The following is a 21,691-nucleotide window of genomic DNA, read 5'->3' on the forward strand; positions in this document are numbered from 1 at the left end:
GTCTTGGTATTGGCCGAGAGTCGCCGAGGCTCGCACCGGGCCCAGCCCGTTACATCCCTCATCCTATATAATAGCTAATAACCAAACAATCACCCACTAATATCATTTCTCTCTACTTGTCTAGAAGAGAATTCGGAAGAGCTCTCGCGATGCAGGAGATAAAATGCCAGAGCAAGTGGGGCACGCGCGGGCAAGGCGAGCGCGTACCTCGACGGCAGGTGCCGCCATGTGCACTCTGACGGCAGACGCCGTCACAATACTTACTACATCCCAAATGCGAGTACAGGTAGAACTGCCTTAGGTACTCTGTACTAGATAAGATAGACTTAAACTCCTTCTTAGCATGAACAACCAAAATTCCCCTAGGATCCCCACTACGGACTGAAAGGCAATAGTCGCATGCAGGTCAGCTTGGTTCTATCTTTATCTGTCCTAGCGTATGATTAGAAGGGGGGTGAGGCTCTGCGAGCTTCTCAGTTTTAACCGGAACCCTGCCCCTTGAAGCCCGACAACCTACAAGGTCAACAACCACATAGGTACCTTATCTACCGCCTTCTTGCTTCGGCCTGTCTCTCAGATTTCTAGGTCCCTTGTCACAGTCAAGCCCGCCCCCTTTTCCTTTACTTGCCATTTGGCCATGCGGAGGTTTCTCAAGTCGGTTGCCCAAGACCTCCAAGCGGCTGCTGTCGGCGCCGGAGGCTCAGGCGGGTTTGGATCCGGCAGTCCGGGAGGATTCGGATTCATTGGGGGCTATGGCTTTCCACCAACGCCCCAAGTCCCTCAGGCACCGGTTCCCTGTCCGCGCCAGGAGCCACAAGCCGGCCATCAGGATTGGATCGGTCTCAACGACGTTCGCTTTGTCCATTTCAATGTCTGCCCGACATGCTACAACAGCTTGGTACGCCCGACGCCGTATGCAAACGCATTTGTTACCAAGGGAGGCCCCCTCGCCGTACCTCCCGGCGTGGCTGTCCGCTGTGACATGTCGCGGTTCTGGGTGCGCATGGCAGGCATGGCGCTCCTGACTATGAACCAGGACGGCCGACACGACGTGAGCCTACTCGCCCATGTCGCCGGGATTCGCGCCCAGGAAGGAGAGTGCCCAAATGCTCAGCTCGTCTCAGAGCAGCAGCAGCTCGCCGTCGCTCAGAGAACTTGGTACACGATCCTGGACCCTCAAACAGGCTCGCAACCCCTCCCGGGCTGGACCGTGTGCCCGTCGTGTGTTCTCAACATCCAGGCCTGCTGTCCCGCCGTCGCGTCCGGATTTGCGCCAGTGCATCCTGCCGGCCCGAGGGAAGCGTCCTGCGCATTGGTGCCGTCGGACCGGTACGATGACCGGCGCACCGCCGAGATCCTGCAGCAGCTCGGCAGCTGCGTTGCGATGGCAGCAATGTTGCGCCGCCCAGACTTGTCTCAGCTCGTCAACTGGCTGCGTGCAAATTTACCACAACCACGGGGCACCGGCACCTTGTCCTCGGCGGGCCCGGCACGGCCACAGGGCAACGGTCTTTGCCCCATGAATTACCCGTCCACGACTCTTCGGTGCCATACGATGCCAGGCGTTCCTGAGTTCACTGTATGCGAACAGTGTTACGCAAATGTCATCAGAGCGGATGCGGCCCGCGGGGTGGAGCTGGCGACTCGGTTCGACATGAGCCCATCCCTTACGCCGTCTGGCGTGACATGCCAGCTGTATTCGGATCGGATGCGCCGCGTGTGGAGCGAAACGGTCGCGACAGGTAACCTGGAATATCTGCGACAAAAGGCAAGTCGAGTTGTTGTCCTTTTCTGGGTTTGAGTTGAGATAGATGTCAGGGTTTGAGATGAAGGTGCAGGCAACGGGGCTCCTGGGGAGGTGGGGTTCATCAGGGGAGAAGAAAACCTCATGTGGTGACTACCTACTACATGTATATGTACTGAAGTTGTCAGCTAACCGTGAGATGGGCTCAACGGCAGGTCAGCGAGCGACGGGTAAAGGAGCGAGAGTTGCAGACCAAGACGGCGCAGCTTCAACAGCAAGCCATGCAACTTCGGCTGCAGGCAGAAACCCAAGAGCGTCTAGCTATCAGCGCCATGTCACTTGCAGCAAACCAGGCGAGCAACAACATCATGCTCAATGGAGTGGGCGCCGGGACCTACCGGCTTGACGCACACCACGTTCTAGTCCCAAGCGGAGTGGTAAGCTGTCCTCTAATTCCAAGCACCCCAGAGAACGCTGATCTTGCTGACAAAGTTACCTTCCTGCAGCCCGACTTCAGTCAGACAACCCAGCTCAATAACCAGGCGGCTATGCTCAAGCTCCAGGCCGCACAGGCAGAAGATCAAATCCGCCTCGCGGAAGAGGAATGGCGACGGTACTGGGAGTGATTTGTTGTCTTGGTTGCTGCAGATCGAAGGCTACCTGCCTGCATTGAAGTCGACCTTTGACTTGGACCAATGTGTCAAGAGAGGGCCTCCAGTTTCCACTATATTAGGGTTTAAATAAACATATACAGGTGCTTCTTTTGCCATCTCATCCCAATCTTGGTTTTTGCGACCCGGAAATGTCCTCATACTAAGAGAATTCACCGCCCTATATTACACGCTCTCAACACGCGGTTAGATCGCAGCCAGTTATGAATCTGGGGACCGGTGACTCTAGGCGATCTCGATGGTAGCACCACCTTGAGTGTTAGACTTGCGGTTGCGGTGCCTGAGCGCACGGAATGGAATCCGAGTTCTTCCGCCGTGCCTGCGAATCCTTCAACCCGTAGTCACTATCCAGGCCCCTTCTCAATTGAACCTGGCGCTCGAGGAGGGTGATAACCAAACCCAAGACTGCTAAAGCGAGGAAGATGATCCAAACAAGCTTGAAGCTTGCGGTAAATGCCCGAACAATCTGCTCGCTGATGTGGTCGTCAAAGTTGGAGATGAAGGTTGCCGAGGCATGTTCATACGCCTGCCCGTTGCTCAATGCACCCCTGGCGAGAGAGTCCTCGATCGAGTGGAGGGTGGTGGAGAAGCGAGCGTTGAACACGGCATTGGGAATGGCCACGCCGAGGAGCGAGCCAAGTCCGCGAAGAAAAGCCCAAGTGCCGGTTGCCGACGCGTTGTCCTTGTCTGTGAGCTCGACAAGCACGGTCGGCAGGGTGGTAGAGACGATGATGCCTGAGCCGATGCCGACCATGAAGGACAACATAATCCAGAGGGCTACGGACCCTCCGTCCTCCAAGGTGATGCAGGGCAGCAGACCCGAAACCATCAGGGCAAAGCCACCCATGTGCATCAAGCGGTACTTTCCGAACCTTGCCAGCAGCGGGCCCCCAACGGCGGCGAGGATAACAATGGTGAGGCTGCACGGCAGTATGAGGATTCCGGATTGCGTTGGCGAAGCTCCGAGCACAGCCTGGAAGAAGGGCGGCAGATAGAACTGGAAGCCGTATGTGATAAAGCCGTGGACAGCCGTGATGATCAGAGCTGCGATGGTGGTTCGGTTGGAGAAGACGCGGGGTGCCATGATGGGATGCGCGCATCGTGGAGACCGTTCCCAGAAGATGAAGGCGAGTATGCCCGTGAAGCCCCCGGACAGAAACAGCACGATGACAGGGTCGGACCACAGGTAGACGGTGCCGGCCAGGGTCAGGGCGCACAGAATCAAGATGACGGCGGCAGTCAGGAGAACGAGGCCCAGATAGTCGACCTGGCCAATTTGCTGGAGCACCGAGATTCCCTTCCAAGAGTTGCCGCTGCTGAGTTGTAGCCACAACCACATCAAGACCAGGGCGACGATGCAGATGGGCAGGTTGACGCCGAAGCACCATCGCCAATTGGTCTGGGCAAAGACGCCCCCAAGAAGCGGTCCAACCGTGGTCCCCAAAGCGTACACGGCGGCCTTGATGGCGACATAATGCCCTCTCTTTTTCAGGGGAATGATGTCACAGAGGATCAGCTCGGCAAACAGGTCAATCCCCCCGGAGCCCATACCCTGAACAATGCGTCCGACAATCAGAACGGCACAGTTGTTGGCGTACCCGGCGATACCACTGCCAGCCCCGAAGATGACGACAGCAGCCATCATTAGATGCCTTCGCCCCCATATGTCTGCGAGCTGCCCATACAGCGGTTGAAACACAATAGAAGCCAGCAGGAAGGCGGTTGCCACCCATGACGAGTTGGGACCAAGACTAAGGGAACGAGAAATGGTCGGAAGTGCTGTACTGACCACGCTGCCCTCGAACGCTGAGAGAAGGATGGGGATGCAAAGACCGATGAAACACCGCCAGAATCCCACGCCCCTCACCCATTCCTCTGGTTTTGCCGTGATCTCGGCCGACGACCCTTTCTCTCCCGCGCACTGGAGTGTTGTTGATGACGAAGAGGATGACGGCGACTCGCCCATGAGTAAGGGGCGATGCGTGTTGGGCTCCAAGAGGCGAGGCCCCGGGGTGAAGAGGCCTGCTTTCGATTCCAAGTCCCATCCCCCAGTCGATTGGCTCTCTCTGGTAACCGGCCGAGTTGGAGCCGCAGCCGGCTCGGCTCCTGAAAAAGTCTCTGGAAAGGACATGTTCGGCGTTTCGGGGATTTCAGAAACGAGGCTCCCCGATCAAAATCATTTAGGAACGAAGCGGTTGAAGAAGCGTAAAGGCCGTAAGCAATGATTGCCTTTCTTTTAATCAACCATGTACGGTCGTAGAAGTCCTTTTGATGTCATACCACTACCTCTTTTTCTTCTTCTCGCGTGTATCGTGCCCTGTACGTCAAGACATTTTGATCCGAGACATGACAAACCACAAAGACAGCTTTTTCCCAAGCCTCAGATCTCAGATGTGCTCGGCGCCCACTGCCATCGCATCTACTCCCTGGCCTGACCAACAACGCACGTCACCTGGTCAGGGGCTTGTGGTCCCCCATTTCCGTATCGTCCTCTTGGGTCGGATGAGTTGTGCACCATCCTCGGTCTCCCGACTGGTTGCCAGGGTTTCTCCGAGCAATGTGCTCCCGCTGACCTGCTGTCTCACTCCCACAGAGCCGATCTTGTACTGCGTCGATCGAATCTCACAGTTTGGTAAGCTAAATGTAAGCTGCTGCTCATTCGATCCCTTCGGACTTTAGCAAATCATCATTGCTTGTATCCTATCCCCTTTTTCATTTTACATCGGCAACTGACAGTTTCATTCACGTTTCGCAAGCACAGCCAGATGGCCAGGCCCAGACAGCGATTGCTAACATTCCGGTAAGCAACAGACTTATACGATGTCGTTTAAGCCGCATCAGACATCTCCAACCATTTGCTTTTGGCGTGCGTAGTCAGTCACGACGTTCTGTCGCCTAGAGCGGTTCGGCATGCCGCCCGGAAGCAGGGCTGCAGTTCGCCCGTAGGGGAATATTCTTCGCGTACCTTATCTAACGCAGCTGCGCAAGACGCACCGTCCTGCAGTATCCCTCTCGCCTAGAGGTTCAATTCATGAGTCCGAGCCTGGGCATGCAGGTGCCCCTGACTGTATCTCAGCCGGTCAGCGCGCCGACCTGTCAGTAACGGCGTGTTGTCTCCCCGAAGGCCGCGTAAGGGGCCCATTGTGTGGTATTCGAGTCTCTTTAGAATTCAGAGAACACTGGCTTATACTTGGCGCTGCACGATTCCCATCTTATTAGGCTGTACGGAATATTTGCCAGCGAATACAACACGCCACCAGGTAGTGTTTATGTTTCTAAATCTAGCACACGTTCCGTCTTACCTAGTTAGTCAGGAATGCTAGCAGAAATCTCTCTCCAGATCTTCCACCATTACGCTCGGTGGCCAAATTCGGTCAGAAATTGAGCTGGAATGCCGAGCGGTGTCGGCAGACCAGACTCACGTATTTAGCATGCCAGAACCTCGCCTTTGTGTCCCCATCCTTGCTTGGCTGTGTCTTTCAGCGTCAATTAACCTCGGGACATTGACAAAAAAGACGAGCAAACAGCTTGTGATCCGACACCATGGCCGTCATCTCGTTTTCCTCCAAGGCTCTGTTGGTGGCCGTTTTGGTGGCCACCGGAGTCATCGGCAACCCAATCGGCCTCAATTCGCGCGACGACTCGTCCGACTCAATCACGCCTTGTGCCACGGTCAAGTGCACCGCCGAAACCACCTGCAAGGTGATCGACGGCAAGGCCCAATGCGTCCCCATCCGCGGCGTCCCCTGCGGTAACACGGTATGCGAAGCCGGACTGACGTGCTGCAACCCGTCCTGTGGCATCTGCACCAAGCCCGGCATGGCATGCACCCAGCAAGTCTGCAATCCCATTCCAGTCGGCGAACAATGCGGCCCGACCGTCTGCAAGCCCGGCCTCGAGTGCTGCAACGCGAGCTGCGGCATCTGCGTGGAACCTGGCCAAGGATGCACCGAGCAGTACTGCCTTCCCCCCCGAGGCGAGCAGTGTGGCAAGACGTTTTGCAAGCCAGGCACCGAGTGCTGCAACCCGAGCTGCGGCATCTGCGTAGAACCTGGCAAGGGGTGCACGAAGCAGCTCTGCCTCCCCACCGGAGAGCAGTGCGGCAAGACCGTCTGCCCAAATGGCCAAGTCTGCTGCAACTCGAGTTGCGGCATTTGCACCCCTCCCGGCGGCTTCTGCACGCAGCAATTCTGCAACGAGGAGTGAGAAGTGATTAGGTGATGAGGAAGATCTGACAGGAGTGTTGTGGGGGGAAAGTGTGTCACATTGTGATGCAAGGGCCGACCTGCTTTCCAGGTTGGTACCTGACTTGTCAAAAATGGGGTGTAAGGCAAAAAAGGGGAGAGCGTGTAAATAAAAAGTCCGAATGACCTCTTTGTACGCCAACTGGGCTTCGTCAGGGCGAGCTGCCTTGCGTCGAGGTACTCTTGGTGCTAGCCTCAACCATCAATCTCTGATAGGCCTCCATGGCCGTCTTGCTGAACCTCCTCAGGTCGTCGCCATACTTCTGTTCAAACTTGCCGTCAAACACCTCGATGCTAGCCCAGCCCCTAAACCCGGTGTTGAGGACTGCCCCGACAAAGTCAACGATGGGCAAATATCCACCATCATACCTGAATGTATCCAAGGGTCAGTCCAGTCATAAATTTTGATGTCGTGCACACACACTTGTGTTAGTGTGACCAAGGTAGATTGTGGCTGCCAAGAGCATGGAGCACACAGAGGGGTAGGACATACGGGAGCGGTCGATGCTCGTGACTCCATCGACCCCGAGGTCTGAGCCCAGAACTCGAGGATGGTGCGGGATCGAGAGGCGGGTCCGTACGGTACGCATCGCTGATCTGCAAAAAGTAGATCTTGTCGCCCGGCACCGTTCTTGACAGCTCATCGAGGCTGGCCGTGTAGGTCCTTGCCAAATCAACCGCCGTGATTCCCTCAGCCTCGATTCTTCCCGAGGTCGTGGTCGGATCTCCCCATTCGCCTCCTGCCGTTTGAAAGGTATCAAGGCAGAGGCCAATGTTTGGCCGGCTGGCTTTCTTTATGGTGGACCAGACGTCCTTCCAGGTCGGGGCGCAGGTCGCCCAGCACCAGTTCTCATAAGCAAGTCGAAACCCCCGTGCTGCCAACATATCGGCCAAGCATCCAAGATCTGCGGCAATCTGGTCCATGTCCTTGGACATGTCCGTTGAGTCAGATGACCCAACTTGCAACATGTCGGTGCCAGCGGCCTCCATGATGTCGATCCATGCCTTTGCCCTCGCAAAAGCCGCTTGGCGTTGCTGGCTTCCCTCTGGCCAGCCTTCAAAGTTGGAAAACGGCTGAAGGACAAGGATCTTCAAGCCGTGCCCGATGCACATGTCATGGACTGCCTTCGCGGCCTCGCACAAAGAGCTGTAATCATCTTCGGCGACGTCGCGGCCAAAATGGCGGCTTGCGTAAGCTTGGAGATCGGGAAAAGAGAGCTCAATACCGTCAAAGCCCGCTTCGCGAATAGCCTCGATTTTCTGATGGAGCGTGTGCCGAGGTAGCCCGATAGAGCACGAGGCGAATGCAACAGGGTGACGAATTGAGCCAGATCCCTCGGACGTGGACGACATGATGTGAGCTGTCGAATACTTTGCAGCTCGTTGGGCTCGGACTCGATTAACACACTGCAGTAACCAACCTCTACTGCAGTGGGTATGATTATTTCAGGTGATGGTTTTCAGACCGTCCTTTGTTCTAAGGCTGATTTAGATCCTGTGGCAAGGTTTGGAATCTTGGAACTCGATCTGTCATTGTAACTTTTGTCGATGATGTCAGCCCTGCATGTCATAATCACCCACTACGGGGTAGTCGCACTCAACTTCCAGCGAAATCTCACAAGAAAGTAGCGACCTCCTTGCTACTTGTATCGGACAGTGTATCTGAATCAAGTGAAACCAACTCCAGTCCTACCGCTGCTCCGTAAGTGTAACAACTGTTAGGTTTCACCCGCCTCCTTAGCCCGCTTTGCGTCAAGAAGTGACGTTACATTACATGTAGCTAGGCTTCGATTTAGGCTCGTAGCAACGACCGAAACATTTTGGGTATCCCAAAGCTACGGCTGGTGAGATGGAAGATGTTACTAGCCGTAGTCGTTGCTCGTGGAAGCTCCAGATCAGCTATCAATTCAAAATCCAGTGATGCAGTGGCCGGTGGGTAGCATGTCCAGCCTGCTACTTGCGTAGCAGTACCCCGGCAATATTCCGACACCAACCTCGGAACATGGACCGTGTCGAGGTATGGCTAATCAGCACACCTTACGCTGACTGACCAGGTTCAAGAACGAAGACCACATACCTTACAACAATGACTACCTAGTGTAGGTACAAGTTACTGTGCAAAGCTAGTCCAGCTCGAACACCCAGTGTGTTCATATCCAGCATTCATCGTAGCGCAGCTCTGAACAACAGCTTGGACATCCTGGGCGTTGTATGTGTGACTTGCCTTGTATAAGGGGCCGCTGAGGGACACGTACCTCGCCTACCTACGTTGCACCTAGATCACCTCAGCCCGGTAGGGGAGAGAAGCGCAACGTTAGTGTTCTCCAACATTCGTGACGAAGTCGTTCAAGATCTGGATAACCCTACAGGGATGCAAGCTAAACGGATGAAGAAGGTGCCACGTTACACATCCTCTATCCGAGTAGTGCAACGTCTTGCATCTTCCCCTTGTCATCTGCACCGTCTGCAGAACAGGCAGCAAAGCGTCAGGGGCAGGTGCATGGGCACTCTGGCGAAGAGTCTCCCGGTAGAGTCCATGATATCGCGAGGACGCCTTCGCCTTTAGAAGTGAGAATTTCTATGAGAGACGATCCAATATTTGCAGCTCCCTTTCATCCTTCGTTAAGGACACAGTGGCATCTACAAAAAACCTTACCTACTGTCTCTGCAATGAATTTGACGGATACGAAGCGTCATCTGATGCTGAAATCCTAAGGAAACAGCACGTGCAAGACTATATCAGTTTTCAAGCTCACATGGTAATCTTATGAAAAGCGAAGTCAGGAACTCAGGAAATGGCGCGTGCCAGGAATTGCATGACGGTCTGCAAGGGACCTTGGTTGGGAGAGGCGGCTGAACTCACCGCTGCTTTATCAACCACCAAGGAAAGAGAAACCAGCCCGTTGGGTATAACGACTCATTGATAACGTGCTCACACATTGTGTACTAACCCAGGAATGTTCTAAATGTTACCAACGTCGGTTCTGATCGTCCCGACATCAAAGTGACTTAGCAGTTACTCAGCTGTGCTCTGCCGTGGTCTACTCCTCGCTGGCACTGCCCGAATCCTCACCGCTACCTTTCCGCTTCAGAGCGCCCTTGCCTTTGTGAGCTCTGCCCTTTGCCCCCTTGCCACGCAGGTTAGCAGGGACCTCTTTGCGGACCTCGCCATGTTCAAACAAGAGCCCAATGTCCGGGCGACGCGCAATGGACTTCTTCCAGAGACTCTTCGGCACCTCGTTGGCCGTGATGATGGCGCCGCTGTCGCTGCGGTGCCATGTGATGCCTGGCTCCACCTCCAGAGCGGTCCGGAGATGGATCCAGACGCGGACTTCGGCGACTTCCCCTGCGCCATTGGGGGTCTGCCGTGACTCGTTACCGTCTTCGTCGACTGTCACTGGGATAAATGTGTGATAGTTGCTGCCTCCAGGGGCCCGGGTGATGACACCCAGGGCCAGAAGAAGGGGGTACCGTTGGTAAGACGTCTCGTAGATGACGAACTCCGGTAGATCCGGCGAGTCAGCGGTCAATTTGTTTCCCACCGGAACAGGAGATGCGACGGCTTCCTTATCTGTGATGCGAGATATTTGCCACGAGGTAGGATTGTCGGACCCGGCGTCGGTCTTGGGAGTCGGCCGGAGATCGAACCGGGGTTTAGTCGCAGTCGCTATGATCCGCTGGATGTCCTCAAACGTGGCATCGAGGGCCGAGATCCTAGAGTGCACCAGCTGCAAACGTGAACCGACGAGTCAGCAGTCATGATCCTGATGGAAAGTTGACTACCAGGTAGGTGATTCTATGACACACATACCAAGTCGGCAACGCTAACCCATCCCTCCGGGTCCACCACGAGAAACTCTCTATCATCCCCGTCCTCCACTTCCTCTCTCTGAATAGCCCGCTTGACCACAAACATGACGGCCTTGGCGAGTGTAACATCCCTTTCCTCTACAACACTGTACCCTCGCTGCCGGCCGCCCTTGCCCTTCATGCTCATGGCTCTGCTCCGGCCATGGCGGGGAGAGTGCTGCATCACAGCACTGGGAGGAAGCACCCCGCCGAGTGCGCCGTTGATGGTGGACAGGGGAACAGCGACGGCCGCGGCCATGTTTGGGATGACTAGGCAAGATGTCTTGTTTGTAGTTTAGGGAAGCGGGGTCCTCGCTGGGAGGATCACAATCAGGGTCTATAAGGGTGGAATAGAAACGTAGTCCGGGAGTGTAATAAGAGATAATAAAGTGAGGAGATGCGGTTCGGGAGGTGCTCGGTCTCCCTCTTAAACACTTGACATTCCATGCTTCATACGCCTGACCGAGATGGGCAAAGGGATCTGACAACGAGCATGAGTGGTTAGGCACCTTAGCCCAACCCAGGCAGCAGCTCAGTGAGCCGAGTCGTAGCAGTTGGGCATGATTGTTGACCGCTGGTCTTGCAGCTTTGCTGAAACGCATTTCTCTGCCCATGTCAAGGCCTGTCCGCTAATTATTGGTTGTTCGAGCGGATCCGGACCAATCGAGGAGTGGACTTATCAGAAGAGTCAGAGACGGCAGACGGCAAACCAGCTGGCGGTCAGCATCCCTGTTCATGCATGGCATTACATGCACCACGCGGCATTCCCCTCGTCCATACCCCGCGCCATGTTCTAGTATCCTCCAAATATCGTACCCCGTTGCAGTCTGATTCGGCTGCCGTGTTTCCTTTAGATAAATAAGTACCTAAGAAACACTCACGAGTTGGTAAATTTGGATTCTCTAGAAAAGTCTACTACAACAAAGAGCACGGCTAGGAGCCCAAATACTTAGAGACCCAACAGCCCAAACTCTGCCCAATGGTCAGAATAGTTACTTAGCTTCACCCAATGTACCCGTCACTGCCTTCACCGCCTGATTCGCGCTACGTGTCCAGTCTGACCTTGTCCACCTTCTCCTGAAGTTAGCAGCTGCAACCCGGGACAGGGGACATACGAAAAACAACTGTCCTATGAAGCTTTCTCTCCAATTAATCTAAGCCTGGCTTTGAATCCGGCTCATGACTCCTGTGCAGAATGGGATGCCAAGACGCTGCCACGCCCGTCAAGGCCCTCATTTCTTCCTGCGGGACTAATGCCTACGGACCACGACTCCAAGGAGACAGCAGGTTGCTCTGGGCTCTTGCCTGCACGTACTCTGGCAGCTACGTGTCCAGCTGATCTAGCTGTTCGGCCCTCTACGATTTAGCTGTATCGAGGTAGAATGTGAGTCAGGGAATCAAACTGCCCGAGTGCTATAGCCTTGGCTAGAGAGCAGAAAGTGTCTTATAAAGACATTGCAGGCGGTATTATATACCCCTCGGTTGTCAATAAAAAAACTGGGGATAATTCTCCAGCAGCTTTTCATACTCGACATCAGCGTTAGACCATTCCCAAGCCCCAATCTGTCCGTCGGCTGACGTCCTGAATCCATAAACATCCGTGAACATCCACCCCTTTCCGTAACTGTTCGTCTTCCCCTTTCCGCCCTCTCCAGACTCCGGTTGTGCGGGCACGATTCTCCAAGTGATCCAAACCACAGCACTTCCCCTGCCGACGGCTTCGATCCGGCTCCTCTCGTACCGGAAATCCGTTCCTAGGCCGCTTTGATTGTACTTCACCAGGTTCCTCTCAATTGCTGTCGTCGCAAACGTCTTATCGGGGAAGACAGTAGTACTGCCGAGCGTGAAGCTCGTAAAATTGGCGTGGTAGAGCTCTGCCATAGCTGCCGCTGCAATAGAATAGGGATTCGATGAATTACCAGCCAGGGAGACGGCAGATGCATAGGCCGTTATGGCTGTTTTCGCGGCGGTTATAATGTTGACCATTATGCCGACTTTCCTGTCAAACGGAGATGGCAAAGAACGACGCCTCGGATTTTTGTCGACCTTGACGGATTTTTGTCGACCTTGACGGATTTTTGTCGACCTTGACGGATTTTTGTCGACCTTGACGGATTTTTGTCGACCTTGAAGAACTTTTGTCGACCTTGACCTGATATGAACATACGCATAAGCCACTCGGCCTCGGTTTGTTCTTGAATCCCCGATTGGTTGAGCGCCTTGCGTCTTTTACGCCGGCCTCACTATTCCTCCGAGTACCACACAGTAAAGTATCAAAAGGCGACAAGGAGCCGGCTTCTCAAGAAGACGGGAGTCAATATTGGCTTGGCAACATATCCTGTCTTTCCCCTCAGTACTATCTGGCCCGCCTCACAGGATAGTCCGGGTAGTGGAAAGAATGTGAACGATCTAAAGAGACTAGCAGTCGTTTCCAGCTGACGTGTAGAAATTTGCCTACAGCCGACGCTCGAAGCTGACGCTTGAGATGACCGAGGGAAAGCGGTTAAAAATGTATCAATGCTGCGATCTCCTTCGGCCAACACAGTAGAAGCAGCGCCATTGTTCGTTGCTGCTTCCTGGAGCCCTGCCCCCAGCTGCACCACTCTTAGCCCTAACCCTGGCTACTGTACCTATGACGTCGTCTTCTAAGCTTTCTCTTGTTCATGACGACAGACCTCTCACTCGGGGTAGTCAACAACCAGCTCAGTCGACAAAACCAGCAAAGCTCTTGCTCAACTGGACTTGCAGTTGAAAGTTTGGTCTCCCTAAAAAGTTACAAGATATACCAACATGTCTCGCCGCCCAACGGATCCCGTCCGGCCTCATCCTCGACTGGGATGGGGTACTGTTGTTGCATATGGCGCGGCCGCTGGACTGCTGGGTGTAGCAGCGTAAGTGATGCCCCTTCATCAATCCCTTTTGATCTTTCACACCGGCAGGCCGGGATTGATATGGGAATTTCTTGGACGCAGCATGACAGCGGCGGAGAAGGTCGAGCAAATATTCACCGGCCGAGCAAATTCCGAAGTGCCCGGAAAGACTCTAGCAAGGCTCATCAACGCAAAGCCGCAGACTGAACAGGAACTCTGGGGCTTGAACATGGCCATGCACTATGGCCAAGGCGCTGCCGCTGCAGTCATCCGGGCCATCGCAAGCCTCTGTGGTCTCCGTGGGCCCTTCACCGATTTCATGTTTGTCGGGTTGCGGTTGATTATCGACCAGACTCTGGAGAACTGGACTGGCGTCGGAGCTCCCCCTTGGTAAGTCCACGGGTGTGTGGGTGCTGTATCCAGTTGGACTCTGCTGACGATATCTTGACCCCAGGACGTGGCCTGTGCGCGAGCAAGTGGTCGACTTGCTGCACAAGACTGTCTTCGCGTTTGTCACGGGTTATCTGACGGATCGTTGGATACAGTGAAGACTGCGCCTTCGCTCAAGTTTGGTTCTTGTCCTGTACCGAACGTCCATTCTCAGCCAGCCAAGATTGGAAGCATACCACCAACCCGAAGAAGCATCACCGAGCAAGATGCGACCTGTACTCCTCCCAGTCGACAATCGACAAGACATCCGATATCCTCCCCTGCTCCAGCCAATAAAAGACATGTTCGGCGAAAGTAACCTGTCGTCCGCTGGGGACTCCCCCGGCATATGGTTTGACAGGTGTTCCAGTGAACTCGATCCGGGCTGCCAACTGCTGTCGGGCTTGGTCGACCACCAGGGTGTGAATGTCAAAGAAGAGCCCCGAGATAGCGTCGAGGCTTGCCTGAATCATATCCCCGTACTGCTGCACCGACAAACGAGTGCCATTCCACACGACCCCTGACGGCTTGCAGAATTGGTGCAGGTCATCAGCCAGCCTCCCACTGTTGATGCACGCGATGTAGTCGGCATAGAACTGCCGCATGTCGATCGAAACCCGCGGCGGCGGAGGTCGCAGGGTGGGCGGCGGCACGATGGGTTGAGCCTGGCCTTGCTTCTCACTGTCGTCAGAGATGTCGAAGATTTGGCTGATTCTGTTGTCGACGAAGAAGACAAACATGTGTCTGGCATACTCGTAATGCTGCCTGGCTGCAGAGCGCAAGCATGTGCCTTCGGTGACAAGTCTCTTGACACGTAGGCGGGCGGCGACTGGCCCATCGAGACCGTCATCGTCACCGCCGATGGTTGTGATGATGTCCATTGTCGTGGTTGTTCTGGGCGCAAACTCTTGCCTCAAAAGCTGTGTAAACTTGTAAAGGCTCAAGTTGTGCTTGTTGTATAGCACTCTTCCCTGGACCACATCACCGAGAAACTCCCACTGCCGTCTGTTGATGCGATCGATGAAGCTTTTGAAGCGAGTATGATTGTTGAGCTTTGGCGGTGGGGTCACGCCTGTCACGGTGTCGCCATCCGTCGCCAACTTGAACTTCGCGTACACCTCGGTCCCCTCGTGCAATGCTTGTGCCGCTCCCGAGATAGGACGTGATTGTGGCGCAGCCATTGACTGCCAGCTTGGATGGAATCGTGACAATCGTTGGCCGGCCGTGTTACTGCGGTTTGGCTAGAATGAAAGGCCGTGGATGAGGGAACGACGCGGCAGCCATGTCACTTCGCAACCCAACCAATTGGCAAGCTGCACAGAAGAGCCGAAGCAGACAAAGAGGGGCTCGCCCATGGGGCGCGAGGGTGCCGCGTGTTCACGTGGTTGGGGTTAGCTGAGAAATTGAACGTTGAGCCCTGCCTATTTAGGATTAACGCCGTCAAAGATCACCTTTAGTTCCTCCGGACCGCCCACAAATGTTAACTTGTTCCCTCCTTCTCGCTTTCAATCGATTCATCTATACTACGAAGTAGTACTCTGTCCCGCTTGCTATTGGTAGCTCCGGTCGAGATCTGTAGCCGCCAAAACTTTGCTTACCCCCTGATCTCGGCGGACTAAAACCGCAATTGGGTTTAACCTATGCCAGTTGCGAGGGATGACCAACCATCGCCATTGTGGTGAAATCCAGACTTTAACTACTTTATTCCACTCAACATTCTGTTGAACATCAAGCTACCCGTCTCGAATCACAATGACCTTGACGAAGCCCCCACAAAGGAATTGGGCCTCGGCTTCAGGTTTGCTTGCTCGACCTTCTCTGTTGGCGGATGCGCCAATAGCCGGGTGGCCGCGGCAGTTTGGCTCAAGGCCGCAGGGAAGGAGTCGGGGAAATGGAAACATCACGTTGAACCATTCGTGCCTCCATCGCCGAACCACATCTTACTCCGACCCACAATTGAGCTTGAATGCCACAAAGAAATTGTTTGCATCGTCGTCCGGAAAGCACAGGGATCTAGAGATGGAAGACAAGCTCCAGTCTGTGGGATTTCGGCAGCGGCTGGCAGCGGCATATCCCTGGACCACGGCCCCGCTCATCGTTGGCGCGCCGATGCGGGTTATGTCGGGGCCCGCGCTGGCCGTCGCCGTGTCGCGTGCCGGCGGCTTCGGCTTCATCGGGCCCAGCGAGAAGCCAGAGAGCACGGCGGCCGATTTGGAGACCGCAAAGGGCCTGATTGCGTCGTCCGGGATTCCGCAACCCACGGGTTCTGCTCTCCCAGTCGGAGTCGGCTACCAAATCTGGAACGGGGACCTCGATGTCTCGGCATCGACAGTCTCGCAGTATCACCCGGCTGCGGTTTGGCTCTTCGCGTCTCGACATGGTCAGGCAGATGTCGACGTCTGGACGAAACGGCTGCACGAGGCTTCCCCGGAAACGGAGGTTTGGCTCCAGATTGGCACACTGCAGGAGGCGCTGGACGCGGTGCGGAGTGCGTCCCCACCCAATGTTCTCGTTGTCCAGGGTGCCGAAGCCGGCGGACACGGGCGTACTTCCGACGGTATTGGGTTCATCACGCTCCTGCCAGAGATCGCCGACGCAACCCGCGGGTCCGGCATCCCCCTCATCGCGGCGGGCGGCGTCGCCGATGGACGGGGCGTGGTGGCCGCGCTGGGAATTGGCGCGGCGGGTGTGGCCATGGGAACGAGATTCCTCGCCTCGCATGAGGCACGCATCATAAAGGGGTACCAGGACGAGGTGGTGAGGGCGACAGACGGCGGCGCAAACACGGTCCGGACTCACTTGTATAACCACCTTCGCGGCACATTTGGCTGGCCCGAGCAGTTCAGCCCACGCACCATCATCAACAGGAGCTGGAAGGAGAAGCAGGCCGGTACCGCATTCGAGGAAATCAAAAAACGCCACGACCAAGCTGTGGCCCAAGGAGACGCAGCATGGGGCCCTGAAGGTTGGACGGCGACGTATGCCGGGGCAAATGTCGGACTGGTCAGGGGCGTGGCAAAAGCGGGAGAGATTGTCGAGGAAGCCAGGAACGAAGCAGCCAGGATTATTCAGGCATTGAGTGGGCTGTAAGGGCTAGCATTGAATAGTACAAGAAACCTCCCTCGTAGGTCAATAAACCAGCTGCTGTTGCATCATCATGTTCATGAAATCAACCGCTGATGTATCTTCCTGCTCTGCCACATCGTCGTCGTCGTCACGATCCGTCCACTTCCTCTCGGGGCCCCAACAGATCCTCCTCCCACGAGCCTTTGCAATCTCGATCAGGCCCGTCATCATCGGGCCAGACTTCTTGACGCTAGACCAGGCGTCAAAGTGGACCCGCTTGACCAAGGGCATCTCAGCCAAAACCCGGTCCAACAGGTTCCCGCTGAACCTCTCGTAGAACCCGTCGGCCTTGCGGAAACCCTTTAGGGCGTTATCACTCGGGTCAATCTCGACAAGGACGGTCAGTTTGCGCACATTGACGCACTCGGCAAGACCAAGCGCCGGGGTCACGACCCAGCCTCGTGGGGGGGCGCCCCAGCCCGGGCCGAGGCGCAGTTCGAGCGACGTGAGGCAAGTGCGCTGCCGCTTGTTGAGCCGCGCAAGAAGGGGTTTCTTCGTGTTAAAGAAGCGACCCGGTTGCGTGGGGAATATCCGGAACGTTTTGGTACTGTAAAACGCATGCGACGCCTCGCTGTAAATGGTCCTGCAGGTGCGAAAGATACCCAGCTTCTTGTGGATGCGCTTGTAATTGTCCGAGTCAAGGTCAATGGTGTAGTCGATCCCCGCAAAGAACTGCGCATATATCTCGATGCGCAACTCTGCGGGCAGGTCTAGAAATCGGAAAGCCTTCTTGTCGTTCCGGTCCGTTTTGGGCGCATTCTCCGCCACCCCCTCGGTCTGGTCGGAGAGCGTCAATGCACCAATCGGGATTTCGGAGATGTCGTCTTTAGGGTCGGTGCCAGCTGAGCCGGTGATTGACTGCTGTGCAGGACTGGTAAGGTTTGAGTCGACGGAGGCGACGGGCGCCGGCAATGAAGGGCGCCGGGCGGTGCGGCGCACCTTCTTTGGCGGTGGGCGCTTGGCAGGCATTGTGACGGAGTGTTGAAATGAAGACAGGCTGACTGTCCGAGTGTCGCCGTAGGTTGGATGCTGTTGTATCACCGTGTTACGGAAGAAGGTTCAGGAATTTGTCGCCACCAAAGCCGAAACTCGTACCTCGGGCGCCAATGCCCTTCAGGACTGTTCAAGCTGTGCAGACAAAGTCAAGATGCTCGAGCTGACGAGAAGACAGAACACAGAGGGTGGTCCCATGGCGAGCATCGATACGAGAGATCGGGCCACCCTCTAGAATGCATCCGCAGCAGCCATGGATGGCAATTTCGAAAGGATTGGCAGTCTGATGTCGAGAGATCCGCGGGGCATGGGACTTCAAACAAATCGTTGGGCGTGGAGTGGTGGGAAGGATGTAGATGACGGAAAAAAATATAGAGCAGTCGGTAGAACTGCCTTGTGGTAAATAGAGAGGTGTCCGGACGTGAGGGGAGCCGGCAGCGAATTTGGGAGCAGTCGAGCCTGAGTCTTCATGAGCCGTGGTTGCAAGTCGATACCGAACGAAACGGCCGCCATCACACCTGCAGACTTGGTGAGGCAATTATAAGTGGGGCTCGTGAGAGTCGGAAGGCGAAATGCTCTACTGTTGTTGGTCGGTTCTGCAGCATGACGGATGATGACCCCACATTGCATGTTAGTCCCATACAGTTAGCTTATGGTCCGTGCTCCTATCGCAAAAAATCCAACAGAGCCAAAACAGGCCCAGAGTGGATTTTTGCGAGCCATCAACAGCCTTAGCCGAGTCCCAACAACGACTCGTGGTTTTGTCGAGCTTTGAATCCCAGGCGCGGCTGATCGCACCTGGACCATCTCTGAGCGTACCAGTCAGCATTTGCAGTGTTCATTAGGCTGAATAGAAGCATCAGCCATGATTCTGTCGCGAGCTGCCGCGCGCCGAGCGGCGACACTCGCGGCCCCATCTGCCCTTCGACCACGCCGCTTGCCTGCCGCTGCTATCTGGAGTCGGGGCATGGCCAAAGACAACAAGCCGCCGTTGGCTCGATTCTCTAGACCGCAGAACACGCCCGCACAGAAGCCGTCACAGCCCCCGCCACCCAGCAGCTCCCCATCCGCGACGTCTTCCAAACCCAACCCCGAACCACCAAAGGAGCCCAGCACGGACCGAGCAGACGAGTCCACAGCGCCCCAAGAACCGGCACAAGAACCGGTACCAGACCTCTCGAAGCTTCCCGACCTGACACAAGGCATCCCGTCCACACTCGAGTATGAAACGACCGGCGCAACCAACAAGTCTGCTTTGGCCGCCGTCGAAGAGGAGGGTGCTGCCAAAGCTGGTGGGGGAGGAGGTCGTGGAAAAGGCGAGCTGCCCGCGTCAGCCTACGTCTCGTCGACGGAGCGGCGTCGTCAGAAATGGGCCATGTGGGCCTTCGCCGGCACAGCCCTGTCCGCCGTCTTTGGTGTTGTCTACCTTGGCAGGGACTGGGACGAGGAGGAGCTCAAAAAGAACCCCGATGTGCCCAACGGCTGGAGCATTGGCCTCTGGTGGAAGCGCGCCATGGCTCGTATGACTGATACAGTCACGTACTACCAAGAGCCGGCTTTTGAAAAGCTCCTGCCAGATCCCGACCCCTCGTTTGAGCGACCTTACACGTTGTGCATCAGCCTGGAGGACATGCTCGTCCACAGCGAGTGGAGCCGTGAACATGGCTGGCGGGTGGCGAAACGCCCCGGCGTCGACTATTTCCTGCACTACCTGAGCCAGTACTACGAAATCGTCCTCTTCACGACCGTCCCCTTCGCCACCGGTGAGCCCCTGGTGCGCAAGCTCGACCCGTATCGTTTCATCATGTGGCCGCTCTTCCGCGAGGCCACCAAGTACCAGGATGGTGAAATCGTAAAGGTAGGATGATGCGATCGTTGGTGGAACGCGAAGGCAACTGGATTGGATGGCTAACAGTGGAACAGGATCTGTCGTATCTGAATCGAGATCTGTCAAAGGTCATCATCATCGACACCGAATCCAAGCATGTGCGCCTTCAGCCTGAGAACGCTATTATTCTGCCCAAGTGGACAGGCGATGTCAAGGACAAAGAGCTCGTCTCCCTGGTGCCGTTCCTCGAGTTCATCCACACCATGCAGTACAGCGACGTGCGCAAGGTCATTAAATCGTTCGAGGGCACTCACATCCCCACCGAGTTCGCCCGGAGAGAGGCGTTGGCCCGGGCGGAGCACAACAAGCGGATCCAGGCCAAGCAACCTCGCGCGGGCGGAATGAGCTGGCTTGCCAGTCACCTCGGTCTTAAGCCGAGCAATATGAGCCTCATGGTGGCCCCGGAGGGCGAGGAGAACCCTACCGAGGCATTTGCCAAAGGCAAGATGCTGCAGGACATTGCTCGCGAACGTGGTATTCGGAATTACCTGATGCTCGAGGAGGAGATCCGCAAGAATGGCGAGAAGTGGCTGAAGGAAGAGCAAGAGGCTATGGAGAAGGCCCAGAAGGAAGCCATGAAGAGCATGAAGTCTTCCTTCTTCGGCTGGTTCGCTTCCTCTGGGGATTCGAAGGCCGAAGCGTCGAGCAGCAGCGACAGCAAGGGAAAATGATGACATGAACGATCTGACATTTCCCTCGCCATGTATTAACAGTTTCGAAAACCCCACTTTCTCTTCCTAATCAGGGGTTTGCATCTTAGGGGAATGCTTGAGACTCTACTGGTTGGTAGGGGCCTGCATTTGGGACAAAGTTGTGTAAGGTACGGAGGACGGCGTTGCATAACAGTTACGGCATCTTAAAGAGTATAATACCCCAGAGGCAGACTTCTGGGCCTTGTATCATACACATCAAACAATTTTAAAGTGTAGAACAACGGGTGCAGATGCATCCAGATGCTTGTCTCACACTGTTGGAGCCAGTTGGACTTCCGCCCTCGCATTTTCTGCTCTGCCCATGCTCTGCCCCAGCGCCTACGGAAAGCGACAGATGGCGAAGGTAAACAGGTGTCATGGCACACATGCAGCACCTCGGTGACACTGGCATCTCCAGCCGACCTCCCGGTCTACAGCAACCATGAACAAGCGCTGGACACCGATTCATCAGGTACCGAGCGGCCCACTTCCCAACCTGGCAACGGTGTCATCCGAAAAAACCTTCATGTCACCCGTCTAAGCAATATCGTATCTAGATTGGGCCACCACAACAAAGTTTCAAGCAAGCAAATATACCTTATTCCTGGCGCAGTGCTGCTGCTATTGTTCATGGTTGCTTATCAAATGATTATTGTTCTCGTGTTTCGAGTGATCCCCCCGGATGTCACCGTCCTGTTGGGAGAGTCTGAAACTTGGAGCAGAGCAGAGCAGTGTTTTGTAGGCTCGATGGTTGAACACAACCAATGCCGGTCGCCGCCGGATTCTCACTGTAAGTGAGTCCTTGAGCTCGCAGGACGAGAGGCAGAAGTACCGTGCCGCTTCAACCGCTGCTGGAATAGGCACGGATATCCGTGTGTTCGACTAGCACGAGAAGGATAGGGGTTGCAGATGTTGTTCGGCTCCGCATTGGGCAGAGCAAACCGGACTATGGCGAATTCGCATCCCAAGAGGCCTCAGAGATAGTTAGGGGTCGGGCTCCAATTCATCCCGATGGAATATACCCAGACGTCATAACTCTCCTGTCATATCTATATAGACCTGCCAAGGGGCTCCTGAGCATGTCGGATTTGTCTTGGACTCTCAGCGCCCTACTGACAATTTCTCTTCCTCTGACAACGTTATCCTTACCCTCGGATCCCATCCCAAACTCACCTTGGTGGCATC

At 55.4% G+C, this 21,691-nt stretch overlaps 11 protein-coding genes across 11 annotated transcripts; 5 read left to right on the forward strand and 6 right to left on the reverse strand.

Moving 5' to 3' along the window:
- Positions 1-1,027: 1,027 nt before the first annotated feature.
- Positions 1,028-2,370, forward strand: N657DRAFT_584309 (uncharacterized protein; the record flags this gene model as incomplete). The annotated part of the gene is made up of 3 exons (XM_062789741.1): positions 1,028-1,780; positions 1,960-2,059; positions 2,237-2,370. 3 exons carry the CDS (start codon positions 1,028-1,030, stop codon positions 2,368-2,370), a joined length of 987 nt encoding a protein of 328 aa, XP_062641842.1.
- A 304-nt stretch (positions 2,371-2,674) lies between these two features.
- On the reverse strand, positions 2,675-4,381 carry N657DRAFT_584297 (MFS general substrate transporter; the record flags this gene model as incomplete). Its single annotated transcript, XM_062789739.1, has 1 exon — positions 2,675-4,381. One exon carries the CDS (start codon positions 4,379-4,381, stop codon positions 2,675-2,677), a length of 1,707 nt encoding a protein of 568 aa, XP_062641843.1.
- A 1,523-nt stretch (positions 4,382-5,904) lies between these two features.
- On the forward strand, positions 5,905-6,919 carry N657DRAFT_651658 (uncharacterized protein). Its single transcript, XM_062794203.1, has one exon. It carries the CDS (start codon positions 5,959-5,961, stop codon positions 6,619-6,621), a length of 663 nt encoding a protein of 220 aa, XP_062641844.1. The 5' UTR covers positions 5,905-5,958; the 3' UTR covers positions 6,622-6,919.
- A 169-nt stretch (positions 6,920-7,088) lies between these two features.
- Positions 7,089-8,012, reverse strand: N657DRAFT_638300 (xylose isomerase-like protein; the record flags this gene model as incomplete). The annotated part of the gene is made up of 1 exon (XM_062791580.1): positions 7,089-8,012. The coding sequence occupies one exon, from the start codon at positions 8,010-8,012 to the stop codon at positions 7,089-7,091; it is 924 nt and encodes a 307-aa protein (XP_062641845.1).
- A 1,688-nt stretch (positions 8,013-9,700) lies between these two features.
- On the reverse strand, positions 9,701-11,193 carry N657DRAFT_667344 (uncharacterized protein; the record flags this gene model as incomplete). The annotated part of the gene is made up of 2 exons (XM_062795397.1): positions 10,471-11,193; positions 9,701-10,387 (listed from the first exon to the last, which is right to left on the reverse strand). The coding sequence occupies exons 1-2, from the start codon at positions 10,765-10,767 to the stop codon at positions 9,701-9,703; spliced, it is 984 nt and encodes a 327-aa protein (XP_062641846.1). The 5' UTR covers positions 10,768-11,193.
- A 601-nt stretch (positions 11,194-11,794) lies between these two features.
- Positions 11,795-12,660, reverse strand: N657DRAFT_651660 (uncharacterized protein). Its single transcript, XM_062794204.1, has one exon. It carries the CDS (start codon positions 12,492-12,494, stop codon positions 11,994-11,996), a length of 501 nt encoding a protein of 166 aa, XP_062641847.1. The 5' UTR covers positions 12,495-12,660; the 3' UTR covers positions 11,795-11,993.
- A 457-nt stretch (positions 12,661-13,117) lies between these two features.
- N657DRAFT_651662 (uncharacterized protein) lies at positions 13,118-13,942 on the forward strand. Its single transcript, XM_062794205.1, has 2 exons — positions 13,118-13,768; positions 13,833-13,942. The coding sequence occupies exons 1-2, from the start codon at positions 13,482-13,484 to the stop codon at positions 13,924-13,926; spliced, it is 381 nt and encodes a 126-aa protein (XP_062641848.1). The 5' UTR covers positions 13,118-13,481; the 3' UTR covers positions 13,927-13,942.
- Positions 13,943-14,022: 80 nt separating this feature from the next.
- On the reverse strand, positions 14,023-14,688 carry N657DRAFT_584313 (uncharacterized protein; the record flags this gene model as incomplete). Its single annotated transcript, XM_062789742.1, has 1 exon — positions 14,023-14,688. One exon carries the CDS (start codon positions 14,686-14,688, stop codon positions 14,023-14,025), a length of 666 nt encoding a protein of 221 aa, XP_062641849.1.
- Positions 14,689-15,826: 1,138 nt separating this feature from the next.
- Positions 15,827-16,897, forward strand: N657DRAFT_584307 (inosine monophosphate dehydrogenase; the record flags this gene model as incomplete). Its single annotated transcript, XM_062789740.1, has 1 exon — positions 15,827-16,897. The coding sequence occupies one exon, from the start codon at positions 15,827-15,829 to the stop codon at positions 16,895-16,897; it is 1,071 nt and encodes a 356-aa protein (XP_062641850.1).
- Positions 16,898-16,936: 39 nt separating this feature from the next.
- Positions 16,937-17,902, reverse strand: N657DRAFT_584283 (uncharacterized protein; the record flags this gene model as incomplete). The annotated part of the gene is made up of 1 exon (XM_062789738.1): positions 16,937-17,902. One exon carries the CDS (start codon positions 17,900-17,902, stop codon positions 16,937-16,939), a length of 966 nt encoding a protein of 321 aa, XP_062641851.1.
- A 744-nt stretch (positions 17,903-18,646) lies between these two features.
- N657DRAFT_694657 (NIF-domain-containing protein) lies at positions 18,647-20,761 on the forward strand. Its single transcript, XM_062797303.1, has 2 exons — positions 18,647-19,784; positions 19,850-20,761. Exons 1-2 carry the CDS (start codon positions 18,792-18,794, stop codon positions 20,483-20,485), a joined length of 1,629 nt encoding a protein of 542 aa, XP_062641852.1. The 5' UTR covers positions 18,647-18,791; the 3' UTR covers positions 20,486-20,761.
- The last annotated feature ends 930 nt before the right edge of the window (positions 20,762-21,691 follow it).

This window comes from Parathielavia appendiculata (genome assembly GCF_033297405.1).
Source record: "Parathielavia appendiculata strain CBS 731.68 unplaced genomic scaffold N657scaffold_65, whole genome shotgun sequence".
Lineage (NCBI taxonomy): Eukaryota > Fungi > Ascomycota > Sordariomycetes > Sordariales > Chaetomiaceae > Parathielavia > Parathielavia appendiculata.

Coding starts and splice junctions, on each gene's coding strand:
- N657DRAFT_651658 (XM_062794203.1), top strand. CDS start 5,959: ATGGCCGTCATCTCGTTTTCCTCCAAGGCTCTGTTGGTGGCCGTTTTG.
- N657DRAFT_651660 (XM_062794204.1), bottom strand. CDS start 12,494: ATGGTCAACATTATAACCGCCGCGAAAACAGCCATAACGGCCTATGCA.
- N657DRAFT_651662 (XM_062794205.1), top strand. CDS start 13,482: ATGACAGCGGCGGAGAAGGTCGAGCAAATATTCACCGGCCGAGCAAAT. Junction 13,769..13,832: donor GGCGTCGGAGCTCCCCCTTG/GTAAGTCCACGG, acceptor TCTTGACCCCAG/GACGTGGCCTGTGCGCGAGC.
- N657DRAFT_694657 (XM_062797303.1), top strand. CDS start 18,792: ATGATTCTGTCGCGAGCTGCCGCGCGCCGAGCGGCGACACTCGCGGCC. Junction 19,785..19,849: donor AGGATGGTGAAATCGTAAAG/GTAGGATGATGC, acceptor ACAGTGGAACAG/GATCTGTCGTATCTGAATCG.